Source organism: Tetrao urogallus (genome assembly GCF_951394365.1).
Source record: "Tetrao urogallus genome assembly, chromosome: 3".
Classification (NCBI taxonomy): Eukaryota; Metazoa; Chordata; class Aves; order Galliformes; family Phasianidae; genus Tetrao; species Tetrao urogallus.
Window position 1 is genome coordinate 12,974,688 of NC_136815.1, and position 15,071 is coordinate 12,989,758.

Genomic DNA, 15,071 nt, shown 5'->3' on the forward strand with positions numbered 1-15,071 from the left:
CTTTTTTTCCCCTCCCAAAAGCTGCCTTTTTGCAATTTTTAAAAATTTTTAAATTATTTTTTGTTCTGCAAGCAACCCTTCTCCTTTCCCTGCTCCCTTCCCTTCCTTCAGCAGGCAGCCGAGGTTTCACTCATCCAAGTGGCTTGGGGCTGAGTCACCTGTCCCACTGCTACTGGCCTGACAGATGTTGCCCTGTTTTTTGTTCCACACAGTCCTGTCAGATTCCCCCTGGATCAGTACCTCTGGCTCCTGCAAAAACAGATGCTTTGAACTTCAAGAGGCAGAGCCTCCTGGCTGCCGCTGTGACAACCTGTGCAAGAGCTACAACAGCTGCTGCTTCGACTTTGATGAGCTGTGCTTAAAGACAGGTAGGATGGGTATCCTGCCCCGCGTTGGTGGGGGCTGATGATGCCTGGCTTATGTGAATGGTTGGGACTGGCCGCTATAATCCAGCACTCCCTGCCATAATCCGGGTCTTCTTCTGCTCCTCTTGCTGACTGGGCTTGTCTTGATCCAAAATGCAGCCCACGTATCCTTGCTGGGAGTGGTAGGGATATGCATCTATTGCTGCTGAGCTTCTGCCATAGTTTCTGCAAAAAAAGGCAGGGTACTGCTTGTACTATCTGAAAAGGAGATATTTTGATGCTCATTCACAAACAATAATTGGTATTCAGGCACCAGTTGTCCTTCCAGATTACAGTGTAGAGATAGTAAAGATGGGAGGTTGGTCTCTCAGTGTCAACCATCCTTTTTTCTCCAAAGTGATAACTTAATAACTGAACAGTTCATGCTTGCTTTTGGATTGTTCATTGCATTTATTTGTGAAAGTACCTTGGAAGCTGGGAGTGCTAAAGCAGTGCAGGTCCGTTCAGAGGTGACAGGCTGGATTTGTTACCATTCTTCAGACTCTAATTTCCAGATGTCAGGACAAATACAGCACACCGGTAAAGACGTTTACCTTCTATTCATTAGACCCAGGGAATGGAAATACAGCTCTACATTCACTTTCTTTTTTCAGGACTCACAGGAGAAGGGAACTTCGAAGAGTGTTATGAGTGATGTTTTGTTTCTTAACATAGTGCGTCTGAATTATTAGTTGTACTCATCTCTTTGAGTGTTGGCTTAGCGGTCAGAGTTGACACGGGTGCCTTTCTACTTTTGCCATTAAATGTTTCCTTGCTTTATCAAGGAATTACACTTACAAAGCAAATAAGAGAAGTCTAATGACTAAAATTATCACTGCTCATGGATGGGAGATGTTTGAGAGTACTTCCTCAATTCTGTTTATTATATCATTTCAGTAGCTTGGTACCAAAAAATTGTAAGCTAATCCATGAAAAAATCATTTGATTCCAGGCCAAGAAATTCCAAATTTAAAGCTAAGACTGTTTTGTCCCAGTGAAAATGACTGAAGAATATGAGGATCTGAAAACTTTCAGTGCATTGCACGATGTTTTCTACAAAAGAACAGGCTTTCAGTTCCTCAGCCTCTGGTCCACAGGGTACATTATCCACTTAAATGTGGGGATACCTCTGTAGCTCTTAGAATTGTTGTGTACATTTTCTTATAATCTCATAGGTATTTATTAAGACAATTATCACTTCTACAGTCTGTAAATATTAAATATTTATTCAAAAAAAGTCCCAAATCAAGGAGAAATGGGGAGTAAGAGAAATTGCGCTTTTTTTTTTTTTTTTTTTTTTTAATTAACTAGTTGCATGTTGTCAAAAGCAATCTTTTAGGTTTCCTATTCCTTTGGCCAGAGCATACGGGAAACCATACAGTTACATCCTCTGGCCCTATTCTAAAATGTAGGCACTGTGCTGCCCTAATTTAGACAGGCCTTTAATCCTAGCGTCATTTGCAAGATAAGAAGACTGTACGTTTCTTCAAGTTCTTCTAACTTTGCAGTTGGTTTGAATCTCATCCACTGAGTACTGAAAGTTCCTTCTGTCTGTGAGGAGCTGATGGGAGCATAATATCAATTTCTACCCACGTAATCTCTTCCCAACTTTCTCTTTTATTTCCCATTGGTTGATCTGGGGTCTTGAATATTTGGGCAAAAAAGGATGAATTGTACAAAAAACACCAACATTTCTAGTTTGCACTCCAGACAAATCCATTTATCTTTCAATAGCCTTTCTTTTCTTCTCCCCTCCATGTATTTTCTGGCATTCTAGTTGTACAAAACCTGGACTACAACAACTCTTTGTAGCTGAAGCACTTCTGTGAATGCAGGAGTCCTGTATCTGCAGGACACAAGGTTCCCTTTTATTTCTGCTTGACATACTTGAAATCACAAAACTGGGACAATAGGTTTAAGACTCTATAAAGTTGGATGTAGTCATTATGGCTTGAGTGAGTGCTTTTCGTTTCGATTATGATCTCTCATTCTTGCTTACTTGTGAATATTTTAGCTCGAGGCTGGGAATGTACCAAAGACCGCTGTGGAGAAACCAGGAATGATGACAATGCTTGTCACTGCTCTGAAGACTGCTTAAGTAGAGGAGACTGTTGCACTAATTACCAAGTCGTTTGCAAAGGTATGTCTTTGGTCTTCCTGCCTCTTATCTTTTGAATCTGATAATAGGCAACCCTGTTGGTAAAGTTTTTTTTCTAGAGAAGGAACCCTCTTTGTTTTGTTCTGAATTTTGGGAATAGGGAGGAAGAAAGGGTGAGTTTTGGACTCCTAGTGGAGGTGAATGCAACTAATTTCTTGACAGTAGAAACCCTGTAAAGATACTGAAAGCAAAGAGTTTAAAACAAAATATAAAGGTATTCAGGTGCATTTGACTGCATCACAAGGAAAGCTGGGAGATCTGATGGTTTCAGAAGGAACTGAGCATTCCTAGATAGGTTATCTCTGTCTCAGAAACCTCTCCCATCCCTACTACAAAAGCATCTGTTCAAACTACTTGCATCAAGTAGGCTTTGTTTCTTGCAGGACAGTGTTTGTGAGAATATAAGAGCTTTAATTTATGGATGGAGTAGCATGGGCTCCAGGTGACAAGATGGGAATGACCATATCACCTTCTAGACACACGATGTCTGCAATACAGCCTGAACTGGCTGATGGGGGGACAGGCTGTGAAGGCTTAATTACCACCCTATACCTAGATGGTTTGGAGCATGTCCTGCCTTGACAACGTGTCTCCCATTCTGTGGAGGTCTTCTGATCCTTGGAAATCAGCCTTAGAAACTCTTACTATTGTATTTCACCTAGTTCTAAATTCTTCATTTGTTTAATGGCGAAGAATTTAAGCTTTGATTTCCTTCCCGCCCCCTTGCACCCTTTTGGCCAACTGCACAGTTTCCAAATGCTGAAAGTGGGATTTTCTTTACTTGAATTTCGCTGTTAGGAATTCAGGTGAAATATACACGTTCCAACAAGTCTCCGTAGATTATTTTCTTCCTCTTCCCAATGAGACCCAAGGCTTAGTCTACTTAAATACTGATGATACAGTTCTCAGTTCCTGACGTTTTTTTGAGCTCCCACTTACAAGGGTCAAGACAGAGGAATTTACATCTGCTGTTCAATGTACATAATCTTTTTTTAATTGCCTGACAACAAATCTCAGTGTCCCTGATATTCTGATAGGAATAAGCCCTATCTGAGATCTGTGTTTCCTCTTTATCCACGCTTTTGCTTACCTGAGGATAGTGTTTATTTTTATTTTGCTTTGGAAATCATCCCTCTACATCCCATTGTGGTCAATTGGAATTGCTGCAGGACGCTTTTCTTGCCGATATTTTCTATGGTGCTTTTCCTTTTGTTCTCTTTATTGAGCTATGGTTCCCTTAATAGTTTTAGGTTGGGGAAGTAAGCCTCATTAGCTAGTAATTTGTTTTTCAATTGACCTGTGAAAGTGCAAGTCATGAGCCAATGTATAGTCAGTATTTAATAGTAAAAGCCTTAACAAAATAGTTGATTATGTAAAGTAATAAGCTAGCTCTGAAAGACTATTAATACTTTTTTTTCAGCTGCTCCTGAGTCTTCACCTGATCCATGAGCTGATCAGCTCCTTCAACCTGTTGAAAGCTACTTAGAGTTGTTTTTCTTCCCTAGAAAGAGTTTTTATTTTATTATTTTGTCGTTAGCCAGCAGAAGCAGGTCATGGAGACGTCAGACCTGGCGGGATGGAGGGTATGAATTGGTAACCAGAAGGAGTGCTGTACTTTTTTTGACAAACTGAAAATAATAGAAATTTTTTTTTTAAATGACTGGCGTTGCTAAAGCTTTACTACCATTTTTTCATCTAGGAAGTTTTAGCTTTAGTTTTAAGAGCTGCTCCTAGAAGTGACAGTTTGGATATTCTTGTTGAATAGAATGTAGCCAGAACATTTGTTCAGCTTTGTGGAAGGGACATTGTCCCTTCATTGATCATTGTCTGCGAAAGTATGATGAGACAGTCTGTTAACATATTTAGACTTTATTTTTTTGAATTTTTCTTTGAAATCTGATGCTGTGTTCACAGATTTTTTTTTTTTTTTTTTTTCCTTAAACTCTGATTTGAATTTCTGGTAGGAGAAACCCACTGGGTGGATGATGACTGTGAAGAGATAAAAACTCCTGAATGTCCAGCAGGGTAAGTGGTTTGCTTGTTACCCTAAAGCCAAGTACAACAAGGACTGTGGTCCAGCACTCTGAGCATCATCTTTCTGCCTTATCTTTGTAAAGCCTTTGCTGAATAGTTGAGTTGCTTACTTCCCTGTCCTTCAGGGTTTGTACAATTGGGTTGTTAATGTGAGCAATGATGGGGGCTTGAACTCTTGTCCTCGGATCACCTTTGGTGGGTTTGCCTGTTTTACTTATCTGAGCAGGAAAGATAATTAAGCACCCTTTGAGACCTTGGGAATCTTTTTCTGATTTCTCTGAAATTTAGGCTGGCTGAGAACTTTTTTTTTTTTTTTTTTTTTTCTTTTAATGTTATTTTACTAAGTGAAGGGATTTCAAAACTGCAATGGGTAATAGGCTTGACTTAAAAAAAAAAAAAAAAAAAAAAAAAAAAAAAAGCAGAAGAAGGGCATTGAAAATGTAAGAGCATCTGAAACCAGTTATCTTACTAATATGCTTAAAGGCAAACATCTGCTTAGGTGCTGCACTGGGCTGCAGCTCAGAGTTTGGAGGAAATAAGAGCTCCTGTTCTCCTGGTAACAATGATATCTTACCCCTGCAGTGAGTGACCATCATTAAGCACTCAGGCATATCCATCCAGGACACATCTATGCCTGCTTGGATTCAAATCCAAGTAGAAGTAGTAAACAAAATATAATAAAATGACATGAAATACCATCGTCTTTAGTATGTGAGAATGGGCTGTGCCTCTTAGAGCTTGCACAAGATGCCACATGGACTTTTTGTGAAGACAGAAGACCAGCTGTCCTGAAACATGTGGTTTTTAACTACAGGCTGTGTGCTAGGCTGGGTACTTCTGCACACAACTTTTTAATTTTTTTTTTTTTTTTTTTTTGCCTCTACTCCATCTCTTTCTGTAAGCATTTGCCTTTTTGGGCTGTGTACTTCTGGCTGCCTAGGGAAGATTTCTTTTATGTTGGAATATAGTCATTCAGCTGACTGTGACCACAGTCTGAACGTTACTAAGAATGAAGATGATCAGTTTATACTGATCTGTTGAGTAAGCAAGTAAGCCAAATAAATAAAGAAATTAATAAAAAAAACACATAGCGCATGTAGTAACCGTACTTTAAATTCTCTGGAGCCTCAGTTAGCAACTGAAAATTTAAAAACAAAACAAAACAAAAACAAAACAAAACAAAAAAAAAACATAAAATCATTTTGAAATGCTGACTTATACTCCTGCTGCTTCTGCTTTTTAGCTTTGTTCGTCCTCCTTTGATCATCTTCTCTGTTGATGGTTTCCGTGCATCGTATATGAAGAAAGGGAACAAGGTCATGCCCAATATTGAAAAACTGAGTGAGTACATCTGTTTTCTTACAATAAACGAAAGACAGTCTCATGCAGTCTGGTTGTTTTCATTGTGTATTGAGTAACAAAAGTCAGCATGGGTCTGGCGTGTAGAAGGACTCTGCCAAATGCAGGGCTTTTCTGACTCAAAACTCTAATAAAGATTACATTTATTTTCCATAAAAGCAAATTGCATTAGTCCCCTTAGGTTTAGATGGTATCATCTGGTGGCTTGCAGGACCCTGGCTAAAGCAGCTTACAGCAAAGAATGAGAAGAGAGCTGCTTTAGGGAATGCAACCCAGAATTGGTGGGGTTAATTTGGTTTGCCAGCAAATAAATGAATCTTCAGTATGTGATATGTATCATAACACTGTATAGCCTAGTTGAGGTGTGCCTGGAAAATTTTGCACTTGAATCACACATGTGGAAGATGTGGGTCCTGGATTTGCAGTGTACTGAACACACTGTATGTTTGAGCTTTTTAGTGTAGTATGGTAGCTTAAGATATGTGAGATATTGAGATATGTGCTCATATCCTTGAAAGGTGTTTTTTTCACTGTCTATTTACTGTCCCTTGCATTTATGTAGCCAACTGGGGAGCTGTGGCCAAAGCCTATTGTGAAACTCCTGCTTCAGTGTATTTGTCATTTAAAATTAGTCCGTGATTTCTCATGTTCCTTTACTTAACAGCAAGACACTTCCAGTGAGTATGAACACTGAAAGCGGGATAACTGGGAAGGGAGTCCATGGAAATGTAGCTAGTTTAGTAGTACTAGCTTCTCTGTTTCATCTGTTTACTGTGAAGTGCAAAGTAGCATGTGTGGATTTAGCACTGCAGGAAGTCTTGCCAGTGGTCATCAGAGGGTGTTCATTTAAGTTGGTTAAAGTTTAACCACTTTCTGCAGCATTTTCAGTGAAAGCAATTGACTTTTTTGTCTCAGAGCTTCACTTTTGTAACGTTTGCATTCGCTGCTGATTTTTCAGGATCATGTGGAACGCATTCTCCTTACATGAGGCCGGTCTACCCTACAAAAACCTTCCCCAACTTGTACACCCTCGCTACTGTAAGTCCTTGGGAAGGATTTTTTGGTGATAAAATGTTGCACTTCACTAGAAATGTGGGTTGTGGGAAGCAATATATATATTTTTTTAATAGAACTCCTTCACAGTCAATCCTTCTCTCCCTTATGTTAAGTAGTTTTTTCAGTATTTTGAAGTTTTGAGATAAAGCATTTCTCTCTAATATGCACGTTACTGTTTTCCTGCATTTTCCTATGCCTGTTTTTGCAGTTATTTGTACTGCTGTATAATTACAGGTCATGGTTTTTCTGGGGGGAAAAAAAAACAACAGCCCAGAATACAACCAGCAGTTGTTCCTTCATTGGAGGAGCTGAAGTCAGTAGGGCTGACTTAGCAACCCACTTAAAATTTACAGCTGCTGAGTGTGTCTGGATGCTGCTTGGGTTCTACAGTAAATGAACCATTACTTCTGTGCCCTGGTGGCACAGCTGGTGGCCAGGCTGTCCCCAAGTCTGAGATGCAAACACTGCCATGTGTCAGCGCTCCTGAAGCAGAAGCCACTTTTTTTCCCCCCCTTTTTCTTCCTTTGCACAAATATTAAGATAAAAGAAGGGATGGACAAACACGTAGCTGAGTATGGGAGAGGGCAGGAGAGAAAGGGAGATCAGAAACCTCTTAAATCACCTTTACTTCTGGAGAAGTGGAGGTATAAAGCCTCTGGGTTTATATCACTGTTTGGGTGTCTTGCTTTCATTTCTTCTTAGAAACAGCTCTAACAGAGGCACTAGTAAATATAAACTATTATAAAATGAGCATGCAGATTCTAATTCTTGCTACTGGAAAATGAATTACCATTTCCAGAAAGGGAATTCATAAAGAGGAACTCAAAGGTCAAATAAATTTTTTTTTTTTTTGCTTATTTTTGATGGCCTCAAACTAACTTCTAACCAGTGAGAAAATACTTCAAAATATCCAGCAGCAGAAGTTTTTGTGCTTTTTTTTTCCTTTTAGCACAATTCAGTCATTTCTTGCTGTTTTCACTACTACAGCCAATTTTAAATGTTCTTATCTTGAAGTTAAAACCTTTTTTGCTGTTACAAAGACACCCATTTTAAAATAATTCAGTGGTATTTGCAGATAGCTATGGGGACTGCATTTATGTGCATTAGGGTTTTACTAATTAATCTACTTCTGCACAAAGGGACTCTATCCTGAATCACATGGAATCGTTGGCAATTCAATGTATGACCCAGTGTTTGATGCCAGCTTCAGTCTTCGAGGGCGAGAGAAATTCAATCACAGATGGTGGGGAGGTCAACCAGTAAGTTTCAGTTTCCCTCCTTCTCTATCCCTCCTCCTTCCCCTCCTCCTGTGCTGTGGAACATAGCCAATAATAATAATTAAAAAAATACATCTGTGAACAATTTGTACCTGATCTCCCCATGGCTGGCCTTGTGTCTATCAGTGCAATGTAACGTTTTGAGTTGGCTTTTGCTTTTCAGAATAATAAAGCCATTGATTATGGAAAGGTGCTTGTGTTGATAAGTATAAATTAGATGTGGCTGGGAAAAAACCCTCATTTTAGGCAGCAGTTTAACACGAATTACTGTATTTTTGTCACTGTGGCACAGTGTTTCCTTTTCATTACGGGTTTCTCAGGTTTTCGTCCTAGTAATGTTCTTCTGGCAGTTTTAGTATTAATGTTCTGTCAGAGTAGCATGGCACAACTTCATAATTATTATTTGTTAAGTCCACAAGTGATTGCTGTTACCTGACATGCTGCAGAGGGTGTAGAAGTTTATGAATTAATTTCTGCCTAGAACACAGCAGCAGTGGCTAAGTGGATCTCTCTCGAATAAGCATTGCAATTGGTTTTCTCCAGGTCTGAATCCTTATTTTAGGCATGAAAATGGCCTCTTTCTAAGGATTAAAAGGAGGTCCCTTTGCTTCTACTGAACTTTCTCCTATTACCATATGCTTATTGACGTGCTTTAGTTTGCCAACAAAGATAGTTTTAAATTAAACTAATAAGTTTTACATGCAAGCAGCCAAGGTGCATATACTACATTGATTACTTAGGGACTAGCATGTGAAAACTTCCTGAGCAGTTAAACCAGATAGTTCCATTTTCTACACCAGAAATTGACGCCATTTTTACAGGAAGCAGTACAAGTCTTCTTACTCCCTGAGGAGCCACTCTGTAATCAGAAAGAATGCCTCTAAATGGGAACCAGTGCTAGATTTCTTCATACATCAGTACAGGTTAAGGCTTGATGGAAAGGAGCTATGTGGAGAAGGACCTGGGTGTCCTGGTGGACAACAGGTTGACAGTGAGCCAGCAGGGTGCTCCTGCAGCCAAGAGGGCCAGGGGTATCTTGAGAAGAGTGTGGCCAGCAGGACAAGGGAGGTTCTCCTCCCTCTCTTCTCTGCCCTGGTGAGGCCACATCAGAAGTTCTGTGACCAATTTTGGGCTCCTCGTTTAACAAAGAGAGGGAACTTCCAGGGAGAGACCACAGAGATGATGAGGGGCCATTCCCATATGAGGAAAGCTAGGAGACCAGTGTCAGTTCAGCCTGAAGAAAAGACAGAGAGGGGATCTTATCATTGCTTGCAAACTTATATAAGGTAGGTGTCAAGTGGATTGGGCCAGGCTCTTTTTAGTGGTGCCTAGTGACAGGACAAGGGGCAATGGGCATAAACTGGAATACAGGAAATCCCATACAAGCATGAGGAAAAAAATATATTTTGAGGATGATAGAGCACTGGAGCAAGCTGCCCAGAGAGGTTGTGAAGTCTTTCTCTGGAGATATTCAGAGCCTGCCTGGATGCTTTCTGCTGCAGCTTAACCTAGCGAACCTGCATTAGCAGGGGGTTGAACTGGATGATCTCCAGAGGTCTAGCCTCTATGATTCTGAAATGGAGGTGTGTATTGGAAGGGGACTGGGAATACCATAATCTGTCATTGCTGTTTGCTCAAATGATCGGTGTCATCCTCCAAATCTCTAAGACATTAGTATCCCAGGAGACAAAAGGAAGTTACTTAGCAAGCATGTGTTATTTGTCCGCATGTAGTTTTAGTCCACAACAAATGCGAGACAAGACCATTTAGAGTTGTAGGCAGATGTGTGACGGGCAGATGTCTGGCTGTAGCTGAGCCAGAATGAGGTATTTGTGCACTTGTAAAATTTGTCAGCAGTAATGAGGGGCGTAGTTGCTCCCTCACCCAGCTATGACCTGGGTTAGTTTTTAGCATAGGTTGTGTAGAGTAGAGAAGGTGATGCAGTGCCAGGCTGTTATCCATCTAGATCAGAGCAAAGCAGTGGGATAAAACTAGGAGCAGTGAAAGGGAGGCAGCAGGTAGCTTCTTCCTTCATCCTAGCTACAGCAACAGCCACACACTGAATGGCATCTGCAGTGTGCTTGCTGCAGTCAAACATGGATCTCATGGACAATAGTGTGGGCCAGCTGTTTGGTAGCTTGTTAGGCAGCAGCAATTTTAATTGTACATTGCAAATTTAATTGTGCATCTCAACCGAGTTTATGTAGGAATAACTCAAACTTTCAGGGACTGTACAAATGTCTCTATTTTTAAACTGCAATATTTTAATAGCCTGTGTATGTTGCATCAGCTGTCATGTTGAGTGGGGGATATTGGGTAATTCTAACACCCACTCATTAGGAACACCTCTGCTATTACAGAGAATATAAGTCATTCCAGATTGTAAACAAGGGTCATGAAAAATGTCAGCTGAAAAGGGTTCAAGGAAGTTACACAACTGTGGATGACCACACGCTAGAAAAAAATTCTCAGAGGATAAAGGGGAGTGTTGTATACACAAATAAGGGTGTTAAAATAGAACAGCTGATCCAAGGAAGTGTTAAAAGAAAAATACAGGAATCAGATAATAAGCTGGAAATCTCCTTGGAGAATTGGGAACATGCATAGAGGGACGGCTGTAATTCAGTTCCTACGCACTTACTATGAGGAGAACCTGTAAGTCTGGCAAATGTGAGTGGCCACACTGCCTGGGTTAGAAGAGAGAACATTTCTGCAAGAAATCTACTAACATAAATGATCCCCTCTCTGCACGTGGAGGAAATGCATGGTTTGCATGTATTTATTTGCAGAATCAAGGAAGTGTGAAAATGAGCTACTAAAACTTAGAGGGCAGAGATTTTGATGGGAGAAAAAGTTCTTTCTCCTTTATGTGGATTAGATACATAGTTCTAATTCATTTCTAATTGAATTTGATCTCTAAGTGAATTTCTAATTATTTTTTATTATTTTACCTAAACATCACACTGATTAAAAACTGCCAAAAAAAAGGATAGGTTTTCAAAGACAGTAAAATTAAGGGAGGAAGAAAGAAAATCTTGCCTGTACATCACAAAGTGTTATTCAACCGATCCCTTTTAGGTCTTGGTCTCAAAGTGTAGTATGCAGCTTCAGAGAGGTACTTGGTTAGCACAGAACAGGGAATTATCATCTAAAACTGCCCACCTTCCCTAGGAAGGAAGAAGTTGTTACTGGGGTCCCTAGCTTCACATTATAACTAGAAACTGCCTTGAAGAGAATGTCATTTAACGTTAATCATTCCTAAAATACTTCCTTGCTCCTGGACAAGTCTATTGTATATAGTTTGTTAAAATGTATGTTGGTTTTTTTTTTTTTTTTTTTTTTTTTTTTTTTTTTTTGTTAAATTACTTGTTCTGATAGTGAGCACTTTGCTAGGAAGCAGCCAAGCTAACACATGGCATCAGTGGGATTTGACAAATGAGTAGTTTAATGTTTTCACACGAGGAATTGTGAGAAATTTATTTTAAAAGCAATAGGAAAGGGGGAAGGAGGGAGCAGGTAGCTTCGGAAGTGCTCAGGGATCCTCTAACTGGTGGTGAGACTTCCTGAAACCTGTTTTTCGGACTTAGTATATAACCTTTATTTATTATATAAGCTTAAAACCACCTTGTTTTTTGAAAGAAAAAAATGTGTGACAGGAAACAGCTGCATAACCACTCCTTCTGTATTGCTACAGCATCTTACAGAAATTGTGAGCATCAGAGCCCCTGTTCTCAAAGGAGAAACTAACTTCACTGCTCATTTTTCATGAGACTGAGACTGTTTTCATCCAAGAAACTTCAATCACTGAAGTCAACTGCCTAAATTAAGACCCCAGCTGCCTTTGGCTTCTGTTCAGCAGTAGTTTTCCACATGTTGATTTGGCTTACATTGCATGCAATATGTTGCTTTTCTCAGTGATCTTAGAAATAATCCTTTGGTCTCCTTAAGATCAGAAGATGATAGGTATAATACTGTAGTTTTATGAGGGCTGTAGTTAATGAGGACAGAGAGGCCCCTTGAGAAGGCTGTCCAGCTTGTATGTGAGTTTGCCTCAAAAAATGCCTCTCTTTTCAGAAATATCTTAATTATAACAGCATAGAGGGTGCTTAGGGCACCTTGTATGACGCTTTACTTTCACTTTTAAAATTGTAACAAAGAGGAAATATGGCTAAAGCAAGGCCTGTGGGAGTCATGACTCCAACTTTCTACCTCACTGGCAGGAAAAGTGCAAATGATGCAGGAAGGTAACAAGTAGCATCACTGTGCCAAGTTAATTCTACTTGCATGCATCACTCTTGTTTATGTTTGTTTGGGAAATAGTGATCATCAATCCTAGACATGGAAGGGACTTCCCATTCCTGCATGGCCTTCTCCCAGTTGCAGTGGGTGTCTGTGCTACCTCCGTTCCTGACGTGGATTTCCTTCCCTGGCTGGCAGCTGTGTTTGCTCAGCTCGCAATGAGGCCTGCCCCTCCTGTTGGCCCTGACCTGAGGTGTGCCACTGCTGTTCTTGAATGATGCAACAGGACACAGGCAGACCTTGAAAATGTATGGACATTCATTTATTCACAGAAGGTTAAATGTAGGGAGATGCTGCACTGTCCGTGCAGGTTTTCAAAAACAATTCAACAGCCATTTGAAGAACTTTGTAGTATCTGTGCAAACACATGCCTAGCAACTGAAAGAAGGGAGAACTTGGGACTTATGTGTTGCATAGTGCACTTCCACCTGAAGTTGCTTAGCCTCTCTATTTTTATCAGTAAATAAAAGAGAAAAAGAAAGAATAACTGTAGTCTGTCAACAAAGAGGATCTACCTAGCTTACAGTAGATGTCTTGTAAGCATCTAGCTAACCACGTTTATCATGTCTTGGGATGTTTGCCAGTGTACTTGAGTTGAAACAGTGGTTCTGTAATTTACCAAATCTTTTTATGATGGAAAATTTAGATATCCTCCAATTCCCAATATGCCACAGTATGAACACAGACTAGTTAACCTTTGATATATATATATATATATATATATATATATATATTTTTTTTTTAATTTTAAATATGTATTCCTCTCTTATTTGCTTAAGCAATTAAATCAGAAATATGGTCTTTTCATAATTTACAATACTATAAAATTGTGTCCCATCTGAAAACCAGAGTGCTCATCTGACGTAGAATTTTATAGGTATCTGTTTAACTAACATTTGCACTTAAAGCCAATGTATTTATGTATGGCAAATAAATTACATAAGTTCACAAATGGAACTGACCTTGCAATGGGTAACACAGTACACTTTATGGTAAATGACCTGAACAGATGTGACAGATGTGTATATAACATATTGCATTTACATGCTCAGTACTGGAATATCTGGGATTAAATAACTTAAGGACTGTGACTCTAACCAACAGAGAGGAGATGAAACAATTTTTATTCAATTCCTGATTTTGACTGTTTCACATGGACAGTGTTGAGAGCACATCACCTAATTTTTTCTTTTGTATTGTACACTGAGTGCACGGACTCATATTAACTTGGAAGAGGCATGAATGACTTGCACTCTGTCTTGAAAGTCAGTGAATTTAAGTTAGTGACACTGAGAGATGAGGCTGTAGTAGCAGCTTACCTTGATTTTGTGCTGGAGTTAATATCCTATAGCCAAGAGTAGGAAGTAAATTTGTGCATGCCCATCATCTGTTCCAGCTGCCAGTCTGTTACCTGATTTTAGCTAATCAGTAAAGAGTTATGGCTACCAGGGGCACATCTGGTAGAGAAATAGAGACTGCCATCACTATATTCTGTCACAGCTCCAAAACATATTGGAAGTTTGATGTTCAAGTTTGTAGATGAAAACTCTTTCACCTGGGAGACTGCTGCTGCTTCAGTGAGTACTGTAAGTTCACAGAATCATTAAAGTTGGAAAAAACCTCTGTGATCATCTAGTCCAATCAACCCATCCCTGCCATGCCTACTAAACTTCTCATTTTAAATGATGTCTCTGCAAACGCTTTGTTATGTGTAGTGGCTTTAGGTATGATGTTGAATCACATTGGGCTTTATTATTTTGCTTTTAAACAAACCAAAGGTTGTTTTGTTTTTTTTTTTTTAATATCCTGTTCAAAGAAAGAGGGATGAATGTCCAGTAGTTCTTCTTTTAACCTTGGGTTCAACCAGGCTCTGCCTGGAAAAGTCCTAAGGGAGTCGTTTCAAACTTACTTCACATACGTTGCAGATAGATATGGACCATTTGACTTGTTGGTCTTACTTTAACAGATCGCTGTCTTAGCCATTTCAAGTGCAGCAGATGCATTTTCTCATTCAAATAGTTAATGCCAATGTAAATTGCTGCATTGGGAGCAGAGGGAGTGCTTTTTTTCCCTATCTGAAGCCAATCCAGGTGCCCTTTCAAGGGACATGCTGTTCTCTTACTGCTGACAGAAGATAGTACAACTAGGGGTGATCCCTGCTAAGATCACCTGGGAGAGATTGTCAGACCCTACAGTATGATAGAGGAGAAGCCTGAAATAGACATCTACAAGTGATTTCAGCAATGCTAACAGTCAGGAGAAGCACAGGACATACTCAGCTGCTGTGGGTGGAACTTGGCTTGTTTCATTTAGTTGACAAGATGCAGACTGGACCACCTGTATGTGTGCAGTCCAAAGCACTAGAAAGTCAAACAGATGGTGAAATTCTAAAACTGAATTCCCTGGACTTAGTTTATTGGTACCATCCCAAAGTTAACTGCAAAATTATTTCAAGTTTGCAGGAACACAAACACTTTCAAAGAA

General features: G+C 39.7%; 1 protein-coding gene across 1 annotated transcript in view; it reads left to right on the plus strand.

Annotated features, from left to right (window-relative positions):
- The window catches only part of ENPP2 (ectonucleotide pyrophosphatase/phosphodiesterase 2), a gene marked incomplete at both ends in the record, with an annotated part of 53,847 nt that overhangs the window by 5,642 nt on the left and 33,134 nt on the right, over window positions 1-15,071 (plus strand). The window contains 6 exons of the mRNA XM_079534015.1: window positions 185-368; window positions 2,419-2,544; window positions 4,527-4,587; window positions 5,840-5,937; window positions 6,914-6,993; window positions 8,151-8,270. Of these exons, the coding sequence (XP_079390141.1) occupies window positions 185-368; window positions 2,419-2,544; window positions 4,527-4,587; window positions 5,840-5,937; window positions 6,914-6,993; window positions 8,151-8,270 (669 nt within the window). The remainder of the gene's footprint in view (window positions 1-184; window positions 369-2,418; window positions 2,545-4,526; window positions 4,588-5,839; window positions 5,938-6,913; window positions 6,994-8,150; window positions 8,271-15,071) is intronic.